This window comes from Rhinichthys klamathensis, unplaced genomic scaffold (genome assembly GCF_029890125.1).
Source record: "Rhinichthys klamathensis goyatoka isolate OS25496 unplaced genomic scaffold, OSU_Roscu_1.1 h1tg000223l_1, whole genome shotgun sequence".
Classification (NCBI taxonomy): domain Eukaryota; kingdom Metazoa; phylum Chordata; class Actinopteri; order Cypriniformes; family Leuciscidae; genus Rhinichthys; species Rhinichthys klamathensis.
The window spans coordinates 3,894,163-3,919,835 of NW_026606747.1; the positions used below are offsets into that span (position 1 = coordinate 3,894,163).

The 25,673-nt window shown below is 43.9% G+C and overlaps 1 protein-coding gene across 1 annotated transcript; it reads left to right on the forward strand.

Annotated features, from left to right (window-relative positions):
* The first annotated feature begins 550 nt into the window (after positions 1-550).
* LOC130097742 (SH2B adapter protein 2) lies at positions 551-25,134 on the forward strand. The gene is made up of 9 exons (XM_056264683.1): positions 551-700; positions 4,862-5,756; positions 8,773-8,874; positions 9,005-9,096; positions 10,452-10,552; positions 11,154-11,285; positions 13,807-14,012; positions 15,979-16,150; positions 24,724-25,134. Exons 2-9 carry the CDS (start codon positions 4,893-4,895, stop codon positions 25,053-25,055), a joined length of 2,001 nt encoding a protein of 666 aa, XP_056120658.1. The 5' UTR covers positions 551-700; positions 4,862-4,892; the 3' UTR covers positions 25,056-25,134.
* The last annotated feature ends 539 nt before the right edge of the window (positions 25,135-25,673 follow it).

The following is a 25,673-nucleotide window of genomic DNA, read 5'->3' on the forward strand; positions in this document are numbered from 1 at the left end:
ACGCTGGGTTACTTTAACCCAGCATGTGTTATGTCAAGCGTTGGGTTGCCAGATGGGTTGTTTTTAACCCAGCCATTTTAGAGTGAATACAGGGTTCCTCTCATGCTGATATGATTAGATGTGATAATTGCTGATGACGAGTTGATTGGATATATCATTAGAACATGCTCCTCCCAAACTGTGTTAATGAAACATCATGCATTTTTTTGAAGAAGACTTGGACACCACTCACATCCATTGCTGTTTAATATTACTGTATTATAGTGAGAGCATACAGTATAGTAGCCTGTTAGCATATGGTGTTCCAGTCAGTGTCTCCATGAACATACAGCAGCTGCAGTGTGTGTGTGTGTGTGTGTGTGTGTGTGTGTCCACTCATGATGTGATGTGATCCCAGTGAGTCTCAGGCCTGATGGAGGAGGAGGAGGAGGAAGAGGATGGTGCTCTGAATCACCTTCACTCAGTGGTGACCGATGACTTCATGACGTGGCTCATTTAAGGACCAATCAGAAATCGCGCTCTTCTCCTTTAAGAGCAGCTGCATTGCCTGGAGAATAGATGCGCGCGCCTGACGCGTCATGTATCAGTCTCTATAGATGGATGATATAGCGATGCGATGTGTTGGACTCCTCCACAAACCCGCGGCGATGGACCTGGATTAACAGCACTGGCCTCACATGCAGTGACGCATTTAACGGAGGTGAGAATGGACGCGTGTAATGATGATGATGATGATGATGATGATGATGATTCAGCGCGCAGCTTTCACAGGACGCGTTCAAAAACGCGAGCTGGAGCGCAAGAAGAACGCGTCCTGAATGAACGGCCCTTCGCACTCATTCATTATGCGCTGCTGTACCTGTGTTCAGTGTGCGTTTAAGCGCTTAATGTGGAGTAACTGATGATTGGTTCAGCTATAGTGGGTCACACTCGCTGGTTCTGGTTCAGTGTTCTGGTTCATCTGGACAGTGTTTAGTGTTGCGCGCGCGCGCGCGTGTGTGTGTGTGTTATTGATTCAGGCCTCGTGCACCGGCTTCATTCACAGAGATTCACAGCATCATGCATCACCCACCCAATAACAGACAACCTGGAATAATCAAGTGATACACACACACACACACACACACACACACACACACATACAAGGCCCTTCTGTGGGTTTGAGGGGCCATAACGTAAACATCCATAACACCACTGCACACAAGGACGCCTTTCATCACCAAGATTGTAGGTTACATTGACACTATGCTCAATATGAAAATGTGGGTAACGCTTCCTTTTACAGTCCTGTGACCCATGTACTTACTAGTACTACTTATTATAGTAATTATAATTACTGGGTAATAACTTGGTACTAACCCTGAACCTACCCCTAACCCATGTACTTACCTTATATTAGCCAGTACTTTCTAGGTAAGTACACTGTAAGTACACCTAAGTACTGTACTGTAAAAGGAAGCATTACCAAAATGTGTATTTGATATGCTGTAACTGGTTGCTATTTCTTTTTAGTTATTCACCATTTTATCACCTTTTAGCTTTCGCAGTACACAAACAAAAAATGGTTTGACAAATGAATTATTACAAGTAAATAAACAATATAGTCTCTCTAATAATACGAGGACATAGCAACTGCATGTATAAGTATTATACAGATATGCTGAGTGAATGAAATTGTGTCACTTCTGTAAATAAAATGTGTGTTCATATTCATTTAGACTAGTGTCAGCAAAAAGTGGGGCAGAACTGTGTTTTCTGAGGACCTTCCTCATATTATTCCAAAAGTGTTTTCAAAGTTCAACAGTAAACTTGAATGTCAACTAAGTAAACATTTCCATGACTTATTTTCTGTCAAACATGAGCATGAGTGTGTACACAAACACCTATTCAGAATATTCACAAAAACCATAACCTAAAAGAGTATTGAGTCCAGATCTAGCGGAAGTGTTTCTGAGTTCACTTTATTGATCAAGCCATGACTTCCTGTTTCACTGGGCTGTAGATATGAGGAGACACACAGGCCAGATTCACACAGTCCTCAAACACCCCAGCAGCACCAAATGCTGGATAGTTCAGTCTCTGAAATGCTCTTTTCCTCCTTTTAGCCAATAATTACGAAGTTTAAATCAACTGGAGGTGTTAAAGTGTTAGTTCACCCAAAAATGTAATTCCTCCCCTCATGTCGTTCCAAACCCGTAAGACTTTCCTTCGTCTTCAGAACACAAATGAAGATGTTTTAAATGAAACCTAAGATGTTTCTGTCCCTCTGTTGACAGTCTATTACCAAGAAACTCTGATGCTTCACAACCTTCATAAAGAGATGATAAAATACACCCATATGAATGGAGCGGACATTAAATTAAAGCCCCCCTGAAATCAATCATTTTATTCCTTAAAACTCATCTTTGATCACCAAAATGACTTATTTAATATATGCAGAACCATGAATATGGAAAATACTGAGGTGCAAATAGTATTTTTACATAGTGTTTAGAATATATTGCTAAGAAAATATGCTTTTTTCAGTAGGCTAGCCGCTGCCATAAAGACATGTATTATTAGCATGTGTCCCACAAGAGCTTTGACACACTTCATACACTGCTGATGGTCTGTGGGGAGCATCACAATAAAGTGTTTGCAGATATTACTCTAATAATACTCTAATGACTTCTAGTTGACATGGAGTTGCTTCATGTCTAAAGTGGACCATCAAAATAAAGTGTTAGCAACATTTGTTTGGTGATATTGTTATTCTTCCAAATGTTTTACTTGAATTAAAGGTTCGATTTTTGTGAATATTTTGAAAAGTTCAAGAAGATACATTTGTTCCAGTGTTTCCAGTGCTGTATTGTTCTGTGTCAGTGTCTTATTTTCAGACAGATGCTAATATTAATAACACACAGGCTATGTGTGGCTTAGTCACATAGTTGGAAACACACACGGCCAGTACAGTAAACTCATTACAATAGTAGGGATATGCAGATACTGTATTTGTTTAGCATGACAAATATGCTTTAATGTAAAAAATAAAAATAATACAGATGTCATCCAAGCCGAGAGAGCCGATGCTTTGATTAACATGAATAATGTTGCAGCAGCTTCAGTCTCATGACAGTTTGTGTTCTTCTTTGTCTATGCTGTAACATTTACTCAATGCGTGTTGCGTAAGTGTTGCATGTATGTTCTGTGGTAGTGTTTCGGTAGTGTGGCTTCGGCATGACATATAAGATCAAATATTGCAGACATTTCCTTTAGACTTCCAACCATCCCAGATGATAAAATGTGTATTTGATCAGTGCAGAAATACAGTCCTGCTTTGGCAGTCATAAGTGTTCACATATAATAGATCTTATATGATCATGTTCATATTTAGGCTTCGTTCACTGATGTTCTGACGCTTTCTCAGTTTCATTTTGATGAAGCATTTTAAAGGTGACATTAATACTAGTGTCAATATTGTTATTAACCGAGGCTATGACCATGCATGACAATAGTGCTTCTACTTGCAAAAGTGTCATAAAAAAAATTCTCTACAAATTATGATCTAAACAAAATGTTTCAAAACCACATTAAATTGACTTGCATGGAAAATGAGCCTCATGCATATAGTAAAGATGCTCATGTGTGTTTATGATGGATTTTCTCTGATTATAGTTTTCCGACCACATTTGGTTTATTAAATGTTCTTTAAAACACAAACATAATCTATTATAAACATAGGCTGAATCTGAAATCACCCCCTATACCCTCAAATAGGGCATTATTTAAGGGAACAGCCATTAGTAGTGCTGTCCGAAACCATAGTGGACGTAACTGAGTGCACTTATTCAATCCCACAATGCACTGCAATAACAACTGTACAACCGATGTATGCTCAACGGCTTTCCGAGTTCACTGACTCGTTTTTATTCACTCCTTCAAGTAAAAGGTATTAGTGGACTAACGTAGGGAATCGTAAATGAGGGTTGAGGGGGCGTATTTCGGATTCAGCCATACTCTGACATTTGTTATGGTTCTTGACCAGTAGGTGGCGCTGTTACTAAAACTGCTCCGATACCTTCAGGGCATGGTGGATATGACATATACCAAGTTTCGCTGCGATAAACCAAACCATTGGCCTGATTTAGACTTTCTGAAGATTGGGGGGAAAAAACTGTTTCCCATGCAAGAACTATCTTTGTATGTAAAAAAGCTGCATACATTTTGATCTACAAAAACTGTGATTTGATTGGACTGACCAGATTTAGGCCACATCCACACGAAGCCAGAGCTTTCCCTATCCGATCTTTTTTTCCCCTCGTTCTAAAAAAAAATTCTGTAAACATTGCGTTGTCTCAAGAAATATCTGCGTACACACGAAACCACTGAAACCGACTCAAAACGATGTAGTATATATGCCAGACCAGTATGTGGCGCTGTAATTCTGCCACTGAGATGCACTAAAAACGGAGAAGAAGACTTGAAGCATGCGCATAAGCATGTAGTCCGCCGTTGTTGCGGTCATGTGACGTAGCGGTGTGTGACTACGGGCAACACGTGGGGTGATGACATCATCGTTTCACAACAGATACGGATTGGCTGTACACACGAAAACACAAGGGTGTCGTTTTCAGATTTATCCACTCTGGGACCCGGTTTAAAAAGAATAGCGGTTTCAGGCTCTCGAAGCGCTGATACGATACTACATTTTTACGTATACAGCTAAACGTGTCTCCGTGTGGACGTGGCCTTAGACTTGAAGGGGGCGATTTATCTAGCAGCATCACTGTCCCACTACAGTTGCTCTCAGACACCTGACAGGCCGTCACACTCTCTGGTTTACTGACCTGTCTCTCTGTCTGTGTCTGTGTCTGTGTGCCAGTGGTTTGCCGGGGCATTGGCATGGCCTAGTAATGAACGGCGCCGGGGCTCCCAGCAGCCCGGAGCATAACTCCTGCACGCGGCCCGACTGGAAGGAGTTCTGTGAGCTTCACTCTCGAGCATCCGCTGCAGATTTCGCCCACAAGTTCCGGCGTTTCATCAGCGAGAACCCAAGCTACGACTCGCCTGGTGCTGACGCCAGCTTTTCGCAACACTTTGCGCAACACTTCTTGACCTGCTTCTCTGCGGCCCTCGAGCAGGTGCAAGGACTCGGCTCTCCGGGAGACTCTTCTGCTCCTCAGTACAGCATCGTGCCCTTTGTGGGCATACAGAGTTGCACGTTACCCTTCGGCCACAACCTGTACCAGCGCCGCAAAGACGTGGGGGCGTCGAGCGAGTCGCTGGATAGCATGGACAGCGGAGGAGGCGGAGCCAGCGGACAGGAGCAGCAAACGCCAACCCGTAAGACGCCATCCGTGAGCCAGTCCAGAAGTTCGGAAGACGTGTCGCTGGGGCGTCGCAAGGCGCGCTTCAAGAAGGGCTTCTCCCTGCGCAACATGAGTCTGAGCATGGTGGACGGGGTGAAGGAGATCTGGCACCGCAGGGCCTCCCCAGAACCAGACCCCTCGGGGGGCTCCCGGAGGACCAACGGAGCCGAGGCCATGGGTTCCGAGCACTGGAGCCAGAAGCTACGGCTGCCGCGGGCCTCTCAGGGCCACCGGGTGGAGCTGCTGGAGATCCAGAGGGAGGGCGCGCTCAGGTACATGGTGGCCGATGACACTCACTGCATGGGGGCGGGACAGTGGCAGAAGTGCCGGTTACTGCTGAGGAAGACGGCCGGCGCCTACCTGGACACGGGAGAGAAGTTCCAGCTTGAGTTCTACGTTCCACCAAAGGTACAAGAGCTCTCTGATAAAGCCCTGATGTGTGTGTGTGTGTGTGTGTGACATTAGTAAGCAAGTGTATGGATTGGGGGAAGAATAACCAGATCATTCTTATAGCATCCCCATAGTGTCGGCCCAGATTCGGCCCACTTCTGGTACACGTGGATTGCCGGAATCGGGCCGACACTGTGTTTGCTGTCTGGGATATATCTTAATCTGTTATTTGCATGGGCAAAGTGAACATTGAGTGAGTCACTTATTTGTCACTGGCACTGGGTACACTGGCCATCGAAGAGCTTGTGACGAGGCTCAGATTCAGACAATGAAGGTACAGGTCCGTATTAGACTTGAACAATCAAAAATTTAGATGAGAACAGTTGAGATAAGATAACAGCTGAAAAAAAAAACAGTAGTGGGCAATGGCATATGCCTTGTTTCCATTACCCTTCAAATTGCTCAAATTAAAATTGTGAAGTGAAAATACGCCCAATGAAAACACGACAATTTCGCAAAAACTCCCATTTATCACAAAGTTTACACGCTCGCATTGAAGTGGTTTTTCAGGCAATTCGATAAAGGAATATTTCGCAAGACTGCAATGGAAACCTTTTTCCGCATTTACAGTCACCTGACGTACGTAACAGTCGATCACTCTTTAAAGAAGGCGAGCTGTGTTTGGACAGAAGACGAGAGCGAGTTCTTCATTAAACTCATAAAAGACAAAAGTATTACAGGAATACTGGATTCTAAACAACAAAGAAATGCCACAATTTATCAAGTGGAGAAACTCCTCATATGTGCCGCTCTCAGTATAAAGGTCTTTCCTTGCCATTAATGCTTGGATAACACACACACGTCTCCTTCTATTAACACTAATGGCCAGTGCGGCGGCTGTGATATACATAAACCTACCAACATCCGTCACCATGACTTTTGGAAGTACTTATTGCGAGAGAGAAAAATTACGTTTTAGTCGCATAACATAGATTAATGGAAACGCTGTCATTTCGCAATCGTTTTTTATCGACATTTAGAAAATACGTAATGGAAATGCAGCTAAAGTAAAAGTAGCGTGCTATTAAATCATCAGAACAATACAACCAAAATAGTTGAACTATATAGTAAATGGTAAATGCTGAAAGTAGTGTCTGAGTGTGTGAAGTGTCGCGGTGTTAGATGAAGAACTGTGGGCTGTTCAGTAGTCTGGCTTGAAGATGAAAGATGATCGTCAGTCTGGTTGTCCGTGATTGGATGGAACAGCATCTGCCAGACGGCAGGGCACAAACAGGTGTTCAGCAGGGTGAGCTGATCCTTACAGATGTCAACGGATGTAAAAAACTTTGAAAAGCCAATAAAAACAGAGATTTTTGGAAGCTGATGTCTGAGCAATTTCAGCATCATCCAATAACTGTGAGCAGCACTGGGTTAAGGTTTAGGGACTGGCTAGTTTTAGGCTATTCTCGTGTAGCTTTGGCTAAACCGTCCACTTTGCCAGGTAAAGACTGCTCTTATGGTGGTGTTCAGCTGTGGGATTATCTGACAGGGTAGACTGGTGTGAAAATAATTAATTAACTTTGTGTTTGTTTTAATATCATTCAAAGATTTGATGGGCTTCAACTCTAGTGAGCAGTTTTTCTTCAAAAGAACGGTTGGCAAACACTTGTGTGCTCTTACTGCCAGAAGTAGAGTAATGCTAGCAAGTGCTTTTCCAGTGGCTGAGATGGTGATATTCGTCAGGTAACTCTTCAGTATTTGAAGAGGCGTTTGATTCTGCTTGGCATTTGGACAATTGCTGTGGCTCATTAATAGTTGAGTTTATTCTTCTAACTTCATCGTGCTATCAGGCGTAAGATGGCTTCATGAATGAACAGATGAACCACACATATGTTAATAGAAATGTTTTCTTCATTAAAATGAGTCAGAGCCTCCCTTGATCCGGCCTCTTAAAATCCTATTCCCACATTTTGGGAAGCTGGTCTCAGAGCAATTTCAGTCCCTCAAGACGGTACTAATAACTTCCTCTTCCTGAACAAACTAAAGATAGGGTAAAAATAGAGGGTGAGTGAGTATCCTTGCTAACTATAATGCTGTGTATGTCTGTGTTTGAGCTGAGTCAAGCTCCTGTCTGTCCTCATAAATGCCTACAGTGTAGCGTATCACGACTGTCAGTGAGATCGCCTCCACAGTCAGAGGTTTGTCAGATACAGAAGCCCATCCGGAGAGAATCAGTTTGACTATTGTTGTGTTTTCAGGCAGTGTAGATCATGCTCAGCACCAGTTTCACCAGTTCAGTGCTTTCAAAACCACACTCTTTTCCTTCCATGAGACCTCGTCGTATAATCACTGAAACCAGCAGATGTGAACACTAGAAGTGACAGCAGATACAGGGCTCACAGTACGCATGTCCCGTTTCAGGCCAGTTGACATGCCTGCTGTGTTTTGTTCGTTTTTAAAAAAATATTTTTTGCAATAATCTTTATTATGTGAATACATCAATATGTTTCATCGCGCTTTCAAAATAAACGTTTAAACCCTCGCTCTGAGTTTACATGTGGACATCAAAACATGTTTGTGTTCAGGAAATTCCAGTGGCTGTAGTTCCTAGAAGTGGCCAAATATTAAAGATCGAGTGAACATTTGAATTAAATGTCGTTTGGCTAATATTAACCAAGGATTTGATCTGCTGTGAAGTGTAACAACACCTCTACAGGCTTTTGTTATAATACATAATGTAAGATGATTTATTTACGTATATAAAGTATATTATGTATTTTAAGTGTTGTTTTATAAAACCATGTGATTACTTGCTTTTGATACTTTAAAATGACTTAATGTACATAATAACAATGAGACAAATAAAGGTCTTTGCTTAGGTTTATTTTTATTACCCCAAAAAATCTGATTACTCGGTTAATCGTCAAAAATAATCGACCGATTACTTGATTACCAAAGTAATCATTAGTGACAGCCCTAATTGGCTGTGTGTGTGTGGGAATGGCATTGATTGTGTTGATGTGTGTGTCTGTAGTCGTCTAAACCCAAAGTGAGCGTCCCTCTGTCTGCTATCGTGGAGGTGAGGACCACCATGCCCCTGGAGATGCCCGACAAAGACAACACGTTTGTGCTCAAGGTACCGTCATCTCATACTCTCATACACACATCACATATGCAGCTGTTCTCTGGGAAATGCAAGAATGTTGCCTCCTGGATCTAGATCAGTGTTGTCAGATCAAACTGTGGTGTTGTCTTGTGGGTTGCAGGTAGAAAATGGTGCCGAGTACATTCTGGAGACCATCGACTCCCTGCAGAAGAACTCGTGGGTCGCAGACATCCAGGACTGCATAGACCCCGGGTAAACCTCACACACCTTTACTTTCACATGGGGAACATTTACACAGTACATCTGAATCACGGGGCGCAATCACAAACTAAAACAAGAGGCACACTGACTGGCCATGACAATTCTTTAAATCTTATGCAGCATTTCTTTAACACTAAACCAAAGCCGCAATGCTTCCTCTGATAAGAGTTCAAAAGAAAAACATGGTTACATGTTTACTGGTACACAGCAACATCCTCAGTGTTAAACAAACACGGCTCAGTTTTCATATGGTCCCAATGGATATAGAGTAAAGTAAGCAATGAATGAGTGTTGCAGTTAGTGAAATAAGTGATGATTGAACATTAGTGATGAACACCTGCTGTTAACAAGCAGAATCACAGAGGATTAGAGGAACAGGAAGAACAGGATAAAAGAGAAGAGACAGAAACACAACAACTACTTCTGACTCACAGCCACACAGCCTTATATGACATCAACTGCAAATAAAATCAATATCTCACCAGAGGATTATTAAACAACTCCAAAAACAGCATTACCATATTCACTAATTACAAACCAGTTTGGCTTTATTTCTGTCATATGGAACATGTACAAAGGTTGTTGAAGCCCTATAGTTTGGGAAAAGCGCTATATAAATTAAACATATTATTATAGTTGGGCACTTGGCCACTGACTTTGGTTCATTTAATTCCCTTTCAGCAATTGTTGATCACTAAATCACTATTGACTACAGTATTTCATCATCCTGACTGCAGTGACGTATCTTTTACTATGTGCACCGAGTCAGTGACAGCTGGATTTCGACACATGTGACTTCCCATAGGAGTATGAATGTCTTTAAAAACGTATAATTTTGAATTTTCACTATCAAGTTGATATTAACTGTCTCACTCTTCCCATAACCCCTGTTTTTGAACAAACTGCTTATGATTATGCTTTTATTAGGCATTTTTCTTGATTTTCATATCTCTAAATGTTTTTGTTTTGCACTGTACACAAGCTCTTTTTAACTGATTTGTGTACAGAAACGGGAGACGCATCCTTTTAAACATTTCACTAGTTTGAATTTTTTCAAGATTAATAATATAATCATAACTAAAACAATTAAAATGTTCACTTCTACTTTCAACATAGGGAGCAAAAGAAATGACAAAGTTATAAGTATTGTTCATTCTTAGTTCATGTTGACCAAGGTAGTTAACTAATGTTAACTAATGAACCTTATTGTAAAGTGTTACCGTTTTCCCTTTGCATCATTAATGTGTTAAAAATAGCAAAAACACTGCTTGCATAGAGACAACTCTTGATTCCAGGACATCAGATGAATGTTTTAAGAGAAGAAACACTGTGTGTGTGTGTGTCAGGGACAGTGGCGATGACATCGAGCTGGCGTCGTGCGCTCTCGTCCAGCCGCCCCGAGACTTGACGCTGGTGTCCTCCTGCAGCTGCGAGCGGCTGTGTGACGGTACGACTGCTCAGCAGTGTTTACATCTGTCTGATGAGCTCGCACACAGTGCCCGCTCTGTTGCTCTTTCTTAAACGTGCATTGTGTAATATTTAGGAGGATATGTTGACAGAAATGTAATATCATACACATAACTATGTTTTCAGTGGTGTATAAAGACTTTACTTAATGAACCGTTGTGTGTTTATTACCTCAGAATGAGGCGTTTCTCTCTACACACACCGCGGGTCCCCGTACATCCACATGTTTCTGCGGTGGCCCTGAACGGACAAACGCGTTTTGTCACTATGTTGTTCTTCGTGCAAAGAAGCGAATATAACACTGACACAATGATGAACAAGTCACAATAATATTCGCAATAACATCGTTTTACTGAATAATTAAGTAAACCTAATTTCTTAATGTATCTTTGTAAAGAAACCTCATTGTTTAACTGGCTCCTCTCTGCCGTCTCAGACGACGACATCACTTCCTGTCGGCCACCGTAACTTCTGTTGGGTGCAATTCGTAACCTCACCACTAGATGCCGCTAAACATTACACAGTGCAGCTTTAAGCGGAAGACAGGAGGATTGTGTTGATGTTCTGGATGTGTTGTTCAGGTTCTCATCGGGGGTCTGAGCGGCTGTGCTCTATTGCTGCGGATCAGCACTGCCAGGAGCCGCCCGTTACCCAGCATCCCTCACATGTGCCGTTAGAGCGGTTCCTGCAGTCGCCAGAGGACACACCTTCAGGTACACACACGCCTTGTCCAAAAAACCCACTTGCGGTCTTTACACTTCACCACTTGCATGACGTATTTCCTTTTTTCCCAAGTGTTCAAGAAGGCGTAAAGACTGCAAGTGTGTGTAGATATTTTATTTATTATACTTTCAATACTTTGCATTTTAGAATAAACCTCTACATGTCTGTTTAGTAGTCGCTATGTCGCTAACTAACAGAAGACACAAATTTAAAATCGTGGTGCTTCTAATTAAGTGATAACAGTTGCAAATGTTGTACAGAATAGGCATACACACACCATACTCATCTTTGCACCAATAAAATGTGCAACCCTTTGTTTTACTACCAAATTATATGCATCTAATTAATTTAAATTACAGTGGAATGTTTTCCTCGTCATCTCGCGATTCCAGGGCACATGAGTTCCCGAACATAATGCATGATGGGATACGCTTAGCTTTGAATACCGCTCCGAAGTGTGTATTCAGTGTGCATTAAGGGCACTTTGGCATTTTTAAGACAGGACAGTCTTGCACACACTCTCTAGTGGCCAAGACCGCAAGTGTGGGTATTTGGACAAGGCAACAGTGCCAACCAGTCGAGTCCACTGAACAGTGGTTTGATTCAGTGATTCAATTTTAACTTGTTAAAATTCATGAGGATTTTTTAGATGTTTCTCAAAGGATTCTTTAACAGAAATACTGACTTCACACTGTTTACTGAGGCAAAGGTAACTGCAAACACAGGGCCTACGAGTTAGAGAGCAGTTCACACAGTCTGCGAGCGAGTAGAGGGGTGAAATGTCAGAAATGTGTAACCACATGCAAATATAGCTTTTGAATATCTGAATTAGTGGTTCCTGGTTTAAAGGGGCAGTATGTGTTTAAAAAAAAACATTTGACTCACTTGGCTCACTCTCTCCTCCCCCATCATGAGTGGACACGCCCCCTACTGCTGATTGGCTCACTCTCTCTCCTCCCCCATCATGAGTGGACACGCCCCCTACTCCTGATTGGCTCACTCTCTCCTCCCCCATCATGAGTGGACACGCCCCCTACTGCTGATTGGCTCACTCTCTCTCCTCCCCCATCATGAGTGACACACCCCCTTCTGCTGATTGGCTCACTCTCTCTCCTCCCCCATCATGAGTGACACACCCCCTACTGCTGATTGGCTCACTCTCTCTCCTCCCCCATCATGAGTGGACACGCCCCCTACTCCTGATTGGCTCACTCTCTCCTCCCCCATCATGAGTGGACACGCCCCCTACTGCTGATTGGCTCACTCTCTCTCCTCCCCCATCATGAGTGACACACCCCCTTCTGCTGATTGGCTCACTCTCTCTCCTCCCCCATCATGAGTGGACACACCCCCTACTGCTGATTGGCTCACTCTCTCTCCTCCCCCATCACGAGTGACACACCCTCTTCTGCTAATTGGCCCACTCTCTCTCCTCCCCCATCATGAGTGGGCACGCCCCTTACTGCTGATTGGCTCACTCTCTCTCCTCCCCCATCACGAGTGACACACCCTCTTCTGCTAATTGGCCCACTCTCTCTCCTCCCCCATCATGAGTGGGCACGCCCCCTTCTGCTGATTAGCTTACTCTCTCTCCTCCCCAACATGAGTGACACACCCCCTTCTGCTGATTGGCTCACTCTATCTCCTCCCCCATCATGAGTGACACACCCCCTACTGCTGATTGGCTCACTCTCTCTCCTCCCCCATCACGAGTGACACGCCCTCTTCTGCTAATTGGCCCACTCTCTCTCCTGCCCCATCATGAGTGGACAGGCCCCTTCTGCTGATTGGCTCACTCTCTCTCCTCCCCCATCATGAGTGGACACGCCCCCTTCTGCTGATTGGCTTACTCTCTCTCCTCCCCCATCATGAGTGACACGCCCCCTTCTGCTGATTGGCTTACTCTCTCTCCTCCCCCATCATGAGTGACACACCCTCTTCTGCTAATTGGCTCACTCTCTCTCCTCCCCCATCACGAGTGACACACCCTCTTCTGCTAATTGGCCCACTCTCTCTCCTCCCCCATCATGAGTGGACACGCCCCCTTCTGCTGATTGGCTTACTCTCTTTCCTCCCCCATCATGAGTGACACGCCCCCTTCTGCTGATTGGCCCACTCTCTCTCCTCCCCCATCATGAGTGGACACGCCCCCTTCTGCTGATTGGCTTACTCTCTCTCCTCCCCCATCATGAGTGGCACGCCCCCTTCTGCTGATTGGCTTACTCTCTCTCCTCCCCCATCATGAGTGGCACGCCCCCTTCTGCTGATTGGCTCACTCTCTCTCCTCCCCCATCATGAGTGACACGCCCCCTTCTGCTGATTGGGTACAAGTGTGTTGTGGTGCTCAGTCCAATCCACTTTCAACAGCGTTTCTCAGAAATCACTTACTGCACCTTTAAGACCAGCAGGTTTGGGTCTGATTTACCCAGCTAGAGCCACTTTTTCTAAGTTCTGCAAACACTTGGCAGCGCTACAGTGTAAACACACACTCCCATTGCTTCTGTCATTTAGGAAGTCCAGGTGAAACGCCGAGGGACGTGGAAGGAGACGCCAGTTTGGCGGGTTACCCATGGTTCCACGGGACCCTGTCGCGGGTGCGGGCGGCCCAGCTCGTTCTCGCCGGTGGAGCGCACAGTCACGGGCTGTTCGTGATCCGCCAGAGCGAGACGCGTCCCGGAGAATACGTCCTCACCTTTAACTTCCAGGGCAAAGCCAAGGTGAGCCTTCATGGGGTCCTGACCCCTGACCCCTGACCCCTCACTGAAACATAGTGTTCTTCAGACGGTGCCTGCATGAATCTGCTCTGCTGTTTCTGAGTTACCGTATGTTCTGAGTGTGAGAGAAGTGCCAGAGTATCGTCCTCCATGTCTGAATGAAAGGACAGTCATTATGAGCTGGTTTCTGTGGCTTTGAAGATCATTTGAGGATAGCTGGGAATGAACTTTAAATTGTTAATCACCCATTATTGGTGTCATCATTTACTCAAACTCATGCCATTTCAAACCGATGTGACTTCTTTTCTTCAATGGAACACAAAAGCAGATGTTTAGCAGAATGTTCATGCTGCTCTTTTCCATACAGTGACCGTGAATGAGGACGGACACAGTCACACACACACACACACACACACACACCACTTATGGGGGAACTAACGCTTTAAACCAGCTGAAGTGTGTTTGTCCTCTAAGCCGATAAACAAACTTTCAGATCTGTATAGCACAATACACATTGTTTCAAAGCAGCTTTACAGGAAATCATAATGTTAATGTTTAATACCTTCATGCCTTATAGTCATATTTAGCTGATTAGAGCTGGATGATTATATAGTTACATTTTGCTACAATGTAAACAATCGAGCAGTTGAGTTTTGCTATACAGTGTACACTACCAGTCAAAAGTTTTGAATTTTACTGTTTTTAAAAGAAGTCTCTTCTGCTCACCAAGGCTGCATTTATTTGATTAAAAATACAACAAAAAAACCCCATTAATATTGTGAAATATTATGACAGTTTAAAATCAGGTGTTTTCTTTGTGAATATATAGTAAAGTGTAAAATATTCCTGTGTTCAAAGCTGAATTTTCACCATCATTACTCCAGTCTTCAGGGTCACATGATCCTTCAAAAATTATTCTAATATGATGATCTGATGATCAATTATTATTACTCGGTTATTAATAATGGTTCTTATTATTAATATTAAAAACAGTTTTTGCTGCTTAATATTTTTGTGGAAACTATTTGATGCTCAAGAAACATTTATGATTATTATCAATGTTATTTACATTTTTATTTCAGGATTCTTTGATGAATAGAAAGTTCAAAAGAACAGCATTTATCAGAAATAGAAGCTTTTGTAACATAAAACTACTGTTCAAAAGTTTGGGGTCAGTAAGAATTGTATTTTTATTTTTTGGGGGAAATAAATAAAATAAATCAACACTTTTATTCATCAAGGATGTATTAAATTGAACAGAAGTTACAGTAAAGACATTTATAATGTTACAAAAGATTCAATTTTAAATAAATGCTGTTCTATTGAACTTTCTATTCATCAAAGAATCCTGAAAAAAAATTGTACACGACTGTTTTCAACACTGATAATAAGCATAAATGTTTCTTGATCATCATATTAGAGTGATTTCTAAAGGGTCATGTGACACTGAAGACTGGAGTAATGATGCTGATTCAGCTTTTGATCACAGGAATAAATTATATTTTAAAATATATTAAAATAGAAAATAGTTATTTTAAATAGTAATAATATTCAACAATATTACTTCTTTTTTTTAGTAATCAAATAAATGCAGCCTTGGTGAGCAGAAGAGAGTTCTTTTAAAAACATAAAACGTCGTAGCGCTTCAAAACTTCGGCTGGTAGTGTATGTATTGCTTTATGTGGTGTATGTATCCGGGAAGGTTCGATATACTTATAGGACAAGTATAATCTGTTATCAATGATTGATTTTGTTAATTACTTGAAGTTATTTATTGGTGATGTATTGAGGATTGTGAATCCAGACAGCAACATAGTCTCGGGCCAGATCCGGCCCACGTGCGTGTTGAATCCACATGTGCCAGATGTGGCCCGGATCGGGGCTGAGAGGTGTTGAGGTGGTGATGTTGAGGATTGTGAAGCCTGTTGTTGAGTTGATGTATGTGTGTGTGTGTGTGTGTGTTTGGCAGCACCTGCGGTTGTCTGTGAACGACAGCGGCCAGTGTCACGTGCATCACCTGTGGTTCCAGACGGTGTCCGACATGCTTCGGCACTTCCACGCGCACCCCATCCCTCTGGAGTCGGGCGGCTCCACCGACATCACGCTGCGCTCGTACGTGCAGGTGCAGCCCTCGCCCACAGGTGTGTATGACCAGTACAACACACACAACACACTGACACGTGACCGGGAAGCAAACACCTGAACGAACGGCAGGAGTAGATTACTGTCTGTCCGTCACGGCTCTGTTCGGTGATCACCAGCACTATTGCTCAAGCTGACCATGATGAGTCTCTCATAGTCAAACTTAAAAATTCAAAAAAAAAAATTAATAAATTCTGTACTGGTATTATGCATTTTTAAGGCCAGACAAGTAATTTCTGGTCAAAAACCATCCACTTAAGGCCCGGTCACACCAAGGACAATAACTCTAATGAGAAACATACACTCACCTAAAGGATTATTAGGAACACCATACTAATACTGTGTTTGACCCCCTTTCGCCTTCAGAACTGCCTTAATTCTACGTGGCATTGATTCAACAAGGTGCTGAAAGCATTCTTTAGAAATGTTGGCCCTTATTGATAGGATAGCATCTTGCAGTTGATGGAGATTTGTGGGATGCACATCCAGGGCACGAAGCTCCCGTTCCATCACATCCCAAAGATGCTCTATTGGGTTGAGATCTGGTGACTGTGGGGGCCATTTTAGTACAGTGAACTCATTGTCATGTTCAAGAAACCAATTTGAAATGATTCAAGCTTTGTGACATGGTGCATTAGCCTGCTGGAAGTAGCCATCAGAGGATGGGTACATGGTGGCCATAAAGGGATGGACATGGTCAGAAACAATGCTCAGGTAGGCCGTGGCATTTAAACGATGCCCAATTGGCACTAAGGGGCCTAAAGTGTGCCAAGAAAACATCCCCCACACCATTACACCACCACCACCAGCCTGCACAGTGGTAACAAGGCATGATGGATCCATGTTCTCATTCTGTTTACGCCAAATTCTGACTCTATCATCTGAACGTCTCAACAGAAATCGAGACTCATCAGACCAGGCAACATTTTTCCAGTCTTCAACTGTCCAATTTTGGTGAGCTCTTGCAAATTGTAGCCTCTTTTTCCTATTTGTAGTGGAGATGAGTGGTACCCGGTGGGGTCTTCTGCTGTTGTAGCCCATCCGCCTCAAGGTTGTGCGTGTTGTGGCTTTGCTGCATACCTCGGTTGTAACGAGTGGTTATTTCAGTCAAAGTTGCTCTTCTATCAGCTTGAATCAGTCGGCCCATTCTCCTCTGACCTCTAGCATCAACAAGGCATTTTCGCCCACAGGACTGCCGCATACTGGATGTTTTTCCCTTTTCACACCATTCTTTGTAAACCCTAGAAATGGTTGTGCGTGAAAATCCCAGTAACTGAGCAGATTGTGAAATACTCAGACCGGCCCGTCTGGCACCAACAACCATGCCACGCTCAAAATTGCTTAAATCACCTTTCTTTCCCATTCTGACATTCAGTTTGGAGTTCAGGAGATTGTCTTGACCAGGACCACAGCCCTAAATGCATTGAAGCAACTGCCATGTGATTGGTTGATTAGATAATTGCATTAATGAGAAATTGAACAGGTGTTCCTAATAATCCTTTAGGTGAGTGTATAGTTCTAAAAATCGTTCTGAATATAAAAGAATAGCACACCACAACTGTAACGATAATATCACATAGAAACAATATCATTGGAATGACTTTCAAAAAGATTTATTTTCAGCTGATGAACAATACAAACATTGACAGCCAATTAGAATCCTTCCTGTTTTAAAGGGGTCCTAGTATGACCTTTTATGGAGTCTTGATTTTGTTTTTAGGGTGTACTAGAATATGTTTTCATGCTTGATTGTTAAAAAAATTAATTCATTTTCACACATTTTTACATTATTACAGCTCCTCTCTCCCCAGTCTGGTTGAACGTGCTGTTTTCGATGAAGCCCCTCTTTCTGAAATACGAAATGTGCTGCGATTGGTTAGCTGGCCCAGGATTTTGTGAACTTAGCGCGTGTTCGGGAAATGTCACTTCCCTTCATAAACGCGAGCTCTACTCAGATGTAAATATTAATGATCGCGGCAATTTCAAACAATTTCAAGCCCGATTCAGACCCTGACAATGTTACGAACAAGAGGATTGTGCTGAACGGATTTTAAGCAGATGTTCAGATTTCACAGGACGTTTCAGAGTGGTATGTTTTTTTTTGTAATTTTCTTATAGATACGATAATATCGACCATTTAATTATATTTGTCGGAAAACGATGGTAATACAAACAGTAATTGATCACAAAATCATGGATAATTTTCCTAAGGGGCAGTAAACAGTCTTACAAAAGCAAGAGCTTACAAAAGCTACAGTAAACACTACATCAATACTGTAATGTTAGTTAGCAGGCTAGCGGAGGCAAAGCTTTACATCATAGCAACTAAATAATGCTTATAATTGGAACTGTTAATAGAAAACACAACAACAAATAATAAGACATACCTACAAGTTGTGATCTATGAACAACAGATTGTCCCAACAAAATGGGAGTGGCTACATATTTCAGGATAAGCTTTTGTGTGTTTAGCCTGCACTCTCTTCTGGAAACTGTTCTCCATAAAATGTGCAGCTCAAAGACAATCGTTAAGGTTATAATGTTCAGGAGCAGTGTTAAAAATACATTTTGACCTCTCTTAAATTCTTCAGCCTTAAGGCCTGTTCACACCGGGACGAATTTCGCGCGCGTTATTCGCCGACGTTTAACGCCTCGTGACTAAACAAAGGGCGCCAATGTGAGTGTTCACACCAACGCGTAAAACGCCACGCGTAAAAGCGTCATTTTTTTAAAAACGCCTCGGGTTCGTTTTTTTGGTTTGACGCGCCACGTCAAAAACTATCCGACCAATGAGATTGGCGCTTTTGCTCACGTGTCTGGAGCTTCTGAAGTTACAGTAAAACACAACTTGGGGGCGCTCAAACACAAAACGGTCTTGCTGAGCACACATACGTAATGGCGAAGAAGATATACAGCGTCTATACTCTGCCGGGAAGAAATAAGACGAGGAAGATGCAAGGCTAGATGAATGTAGAGCTGCTGGTCTTGTTGGTGTCTTTATAAAGAGACACCAACGACAATAAAGAACTATATGACAAACGCGACAAACTTGCTCTCTTCTTCTGAGTGACAAGCGAGTGTCAGAAGCGTAGTTGCGCAGCGCCACTTTGTGGACCGGGGTATTTCTGTTTTACATTAAGCGCCATCTAATGTCAGGGAATGAATTTGCGTGTTCACTCGGCTCATCGTCAGCGAAAATCGCTTGGGTGTGAACACAAAAAACGCGTTGAAAAACGCTGACGAATAACGCGAGCCGATATTCGTCCCGGTGTGTACAGGCCTTTAGGACAGACTTTTTCCAACATCAACATCAGCCTCACCCCCTTGGTTCCAGAGGGCAGGGTTTATGTACATTTGAGGTTTTGTGATGTCATCAACCCGGGAAGAAGCTCGTTGTAATCCGTACCAGCCGTTTGTTGTAGTCCTTTGCATTGAACTTCATTATGGCTAACGTCGCAGTGTCTCGTTCTCTGTTCTCAGGGAACAGAGGTTACAGTCGTAACCTAGATGTTCCCTTTCGAAAGGGAACTCGCACTGCGTCGATGACGGTATTGGGGAACAAAGTACAATCCCACCATGCTGAGTGGAGTGCATGCCAATTATGGCTCATGACAAAAACGTCAGAACTGTCAGTTTCAACCTGAACTGCCAAGAACACACTCTCCCTTCGGGTCACATACAGGCTGTCAGTGACATTATTCCTGGTCACTGCCCAAGCTATAAGTGTTAAAGAGGCCTCCAAACACGGAAAAGCCTACCAAGGTCGCTTAAGGGCTTGAACCAACAGCTTCCATGGAAGGGGTTCCTTTATGGGAATATGGCCAGGGCATCTGAAGGAGTCCTGTCCAGTCACTTTCTGAGGGGGACATAGTCACATGCCACCAGGGAGGCTGACCTGATCAAGTCTACTGACCTAGTCTTGCCAACAACCTGTCTGTTTCCTAAAAAGAGTCTCTAACATTATTTGCCTAACCTGTGGAGGCATGCGATAGATAGGGAGGACTGCAGATAGTGGCAGTAATCGCTCACAGACCGGATCATGGAGACGGGCATCCTGGAGAGTAGAACTCAGGATAGTGCTCTATAACCCTTGTAAATGAGGGGAGTAACTCTTCTCAATCCTGGATCTACACAGTGGTATGAAACATTTTGGAGCCTGGGGACTCTAACAAGGGACCCTAGATAAGGGGAGTGCCTCCAGCTCTAGGGCTGATAAAACAGGGAGGCCTCATGAGAGTCCTTCAACCTTCTAACCAGACTTAGGATACCTAAGAAAATTGTGTGTATATATATATATATATATAATTTGACCAGGCTCTAGGGCTAGAATCAGGGAGCCTCAAAGGGAGCCTACAACATGATGAATATTGCTAAAATCCACAACATAGTGGAGCCACCTTTAAGGAGGCCTGTGAAGGCCTGCTACTTGATAGCGATACTTTTTAGCAGAACTAGCTTCAGATATCATAGGTGTACTCACAGAAATACTGTGGGCCCAGCTTTTCCTACTTTACATTGCCAATAGACAGTGTACTCAGCTAGAGCGCTATCCACCCTTTAAACAAGGGGAGTACAATCTTACGCTACCTGACTATCGAGGAGGCCTATGGAAATGCCTACAACTTCAATTATCAACAGCGTCAGCCCATTGCAGTGCTTAGGCTCTAAGGGAGTGTACTCAAACCCATCCCCAATGGGAGGGAGTACTAAAATGAGCCGAATAAGAGCTGTGGGTAGCCAAAAAGCCACTAAGCCCAAGGTAAGTGGAGGCCTCAGTTATGAGGTGCGAGTGACTCGCGAACCCTACTATCCTGGGAGGTGGTTAAAGTATACAAACGTTGCGTGAAACTGTGCACATGCACTAATCCAAAAACAAGCATAATTACAACACAAAAGAACACGACAGTCAAACAACTATAATATTGTTTTATAGTAATTTACTCATTACTTTAATTTAAATATTAACATCACCTAATGAGATGGGTGGGCACAATGCTTGGAGTACAGCAAGTCCATTCTTGGTTTAATTTTGGAGACCGCCACGGACCTCGGAGTTCATCTTTTACATTCAGTCACAATCTGTATTTATTTTTAATGTGCGCGAGTGCCGAGAAAGTCTTTTCGCACAAGTAGGTAGTGCCAAACGGCATCAGTACATCCATAGCGGCCTTGGATAGCTGTGGGAATTCCCTCTCGACTGAAATTCAAAACTCAGCCAGCGTCTTGGAATTAAACGCTGTCTTTAAGGTTTGGTAGCTTGACAGTTCAAACAATGCATCCTCCAGGTTGGATGTCAGATGATTAGCCCTTGTTACAGTGAACAGTGATCTTATCCATTCATATTGTTCTAGAGCTGTTTACTCTGGGAAATACTTGTTGAAGTGTTCCAGAAGGGCTTGAAGGTGGGTAGTGATAGACTTCTTCACTATGTTAAAACTCAGTTAATTTTCCTCCATGAATTCGTACAGCTCAGTAAACAAGTCAATCCTACCCATTTCAACTCGCTCAGTCCAGCACTCAAGTTGTCTCGTGAATGCATGGATTATATCATTCGGTGACATGATGCTTGTGTTTTCACCTTGCAATGACATATTAAGACCATTCAGTTTTTCAAATATGCAAGACAAATACGCTAGCCTTGTTAACCAGTCAGGATCAGTGAGGTGGTCAGCGAGCTGGGACCCATCCTCCATCAGAAATAAGCGCACGTCTTGCAGCTCAAACAGGCGGCTGAGCACATTCCCTCGTGAAAGCAACCTGACTTCTGTGTGGAACAGCAAGCACTCACGCTCCGATCTCAGTTTGTGGCAAACAGCCTCATATTGAGTGGACACGCTTTTATGTAGTTGACTATTTTTATCACAGTCTCAAGAACACGGTTTAAGATCTGGGTCAAGTGTTTTGAGCCAGAGCTTCTCTGTGTATAATACAATGCGTGGAATTAATGTGAGGTGCCACTTGCAAGACTCTTGCTTTAAGAGCTTTCTTTTTCCCCAGCATCGCTCCAGCACCGTCTGTACACAAACACAAGTCCCTCTTCTTTTAGTTAGTTGTCAAGTTACGTGAAAATGTTCTCGCCTGTGCACGTTCCCTCAAGCGCCCTCAAGGGCCAGGACCCCTTGGCTGTCTGGGTGTGGATTCGGAGCGGAATGCATGATTTAAATGCAGCCAAGCGCACCTTCGCCTCTGAACTTTTCTACCACTGTCTCAACGGAGGTGCCGAAAAGTTCAGATGGCGAAACCGGGGCATTGAGGAGTGTAATAAGGTTCAAAGTAGTGTGGTGGGAAGAAGAAGACGGGGTCGGCGAAACTGGAACTCGTACGGTTTTTATTACTCAGAATCATACAAACTCTCTTCACGCCGATATAGATCAGGTCTCAGCTTCTCAGTTGAACAGCTCTCGCACGAGTTCCAGTCCCTTCTCTCTCTCCAGCATTCTCCCACTGTGTGGCTTTTATCGGTCTCCCCACGCCAATCACTGCAATCAGACACAGGTGTTCATCATCTGCACTTGACCTACTTACTCACCGCACAGCTCATTGACTCGTCTCTCACTACAGACGCCGCGAGAACCACGCCCCCCTTACCACAAGGAGAAAAGCCTTTTCTTTCTCCCCGATGTCAGCCAGGTTCAGCTACAGATGTCTCTCCGCGGCCACTATTCCAGCCATCGACTTTCCAATCGAGGCAGCGGTTTGTCTGGTGGCCTGAAGAGCCAGACCTGTGGTGCGGCGCAGCTCGCTCACTGCATCAGGGGAGAAACCCTGCCCCTTATCCAAATCCTTCAGCAGGTCAGCTTGGTATGCCTGTAACACTGACATAGTGTGTAAGGCAGCCCCAGCCTGACCTGCTGCCGCGTATGCCCTGCCATTCAAGCGAGATGTCATCTTGAGTGGCTTGGAAGGCAGGGCCGGAGCTTTTAGTGCCGATGCCTCTCCAGCAGCGAGATAGTTCAGGAACGTCTCGTCGATTGGGTGCATCGACACATACCCATGTTCACGCATGGCCTCGACATCAGCGTAGTTTGCTCGCTGCTGACGATGGATGCGTGCAGAATATGGGTTCTTCCATGCCCTCTTGATCTCAGTATGCAGATAATGAAGGACTGGAAGGCTCATGGGAACTGGGGAGTTATGGCCAGAAAGGAGTCGCTCATCCAGCCTGCCACGAACGGCTCCTTCCTTCACGCGCTCCCACAGCAGCTGAAGTGCCCTCCATAACATCCAACAGCTCATCATACGCGGGGCAGGGAGGCTGTGAGGGTTCAGGTTGTACCTCTTCTTCACCCTCATCAGCCATCTCCTGCTCTCTTGGGCTGGGTGCCAGCAGAGCACTTGCTGCTGGATCGGAGGATGACCCTCGTGAGCTTCTCACGGGCGTGTGAGAGAAACACCTCTCTCAAACTCATCAGCGAGCTGCATATGGGAACCCCATGATCCGAGTCTCCGCAGTGCCTCAGCACGAGCCGGACCCGAAGAGGGAAGAGGGCCAGACGAGAGCAGAGTTTTCTAAGAGGAAAACTCTCACATTCTGCATAATCAGGTCTCTCAAGAGCTGATCATGCGTGCTCTTCGCCCAAACAGTAAACGCACAAGTCGTGTGTGTCATCTGGTGTCAGAAACCTAAAACACGGATCCACACACATCAATTATGGCAAGTGAAAACAAGCGTTTCAAGTGATTGTAAATCAGACAAAACAGTCCCTGAAGACGAAGAGGATGACATGTTCTCTAGGAGCCCCTTTTATACTTCTGGGTCGCACTAGTAGTGACGTCATTGGCTGTCGCCGGTCAAATTCGATTGTCATGATTGGATAGTTTTTCAGACACTGTTTCACGTGGAAGGCGTTCCCCAATAGCATCATTGATGCAGTGCGAGTTCCCTTTCGAAAGGGAACTGAAGTCATCTCCAAGAGAAAAGCTGAGTAAACAGTTTGGCTCTATCTATATCAGCGTCCACACCAGTGCGCAATATAATTCTGTTTATTATAAGCGTTGCAGTTTTATCGTCCGCCGCTTTAAAAGCTCCCGATTGTTACAGCTGGAAGGATTCTGATTGGCTGTCAGTGTTTTTTATCATTTATCAGCTGGAAATAAATTGTTCTGAAAGTGATTCCAACGCAATTATTCCTCTCTGCTATTCTTTTATATTCAGGACAATTTTCTAAAACTATATAAAAACTATAACTTTATCATTATCATTATAGTTATTGTCCGTGGTGTGAATGGGCCTTATCGCTTGATGTGAAAATTTCTATTTTCCACTATTGTGCGCCAGACGTTACTTGCCTTAACTCCTTAAAATCACATGTAGTGACCACATGATCACAGACACCAGACCAGACGAAACCACCCTCAACACTGTAGTTGAATTCTTCTCAAACAAACACCTCACATATAGTTCAGATTATTTTTTTAAATGCATGCATTAAACTACACTTTTGTCACCGTCTGTTTTCTCTATTTTGTAACTAAATTTCGTCTGACATTTTGTCAACCGTTTGATATGCACCAATAACATACTTTCCTGAAGTTGTGCAAGTATTATTTGTGTGTGTGTGTGTGTGCACAGATGTGGCGTCCCCTCATGTCCCAGCTGCTGTCCCGCGGTGTGACGCTGCTGTGTGTCGGGCAGAACCGGGCCAGTCTCCGCATCAGCTGTCCGGTGCCGGCGCTCCCTCAGACCCGGCGCTGTCCTCCAGCTCGTCCTCGTCTCCGATGGCCCAGCCGGCCTCAACAGGAGGAGGAGGAGGAGGAGGAGGAGGAGGAGCAGGAGCAGGTCTCCACAGCCGGAGCAACAGCGCAGAGAGACTGCTGGATCCCACCGGTGCCACTGAAGACTATCACGACACCGACGGCTCGCGGAGAACTAGAGCTGTGGAGAACCAGTACTCCTTCTACTGATGCTGAGAGTCACACACTGCTGCTGTCCTGCTCCGTTATCAACACACACACACACACATCACAACGAGCTCGGACTCGATTCACCTCACGCATGTACACTGGCACTCAGAAGTTTGGGGTTTTTAAAAGATCTCTTCTGCTCACCATTTATTCTAATATGATGATTTTTTGCTCAAGAAACATTTCTGATTATTATCAGTGTTGAAAACGGTTGCGCTGCTTCATATATTTGTGGAAACTGTGATAGGGGGAGAGTGGGGTAAAGTGAGACATTTTTTACATTTGCTCTCCTCTAAGCGAGCTAAAATGATATATCAGTAAAATTTACACATTTCCCATTAATTCAGGATGTTTCCTTGCAATGGAAATTATCAGAATGTATTCAGGACGAAGGGCAGTGAAATTATGATTGTTTTTTAAAAAGTGGTCTTGTGTCTCACTTTACCCCAGCTTAGGGGTAAACTGAGACAGACCAGAGAAATCAAGGGGGTAAAGTGAACCAGCTGGGGGTAAACTGATCCACTTACTTTTTATCAGAGCCCTGGCTCCCTGGAAAGCAGACGACTGGTATCAGTCAGGAGTGAGTATGGGTGTGGTAACGAGGAGAAAAGTGATCTC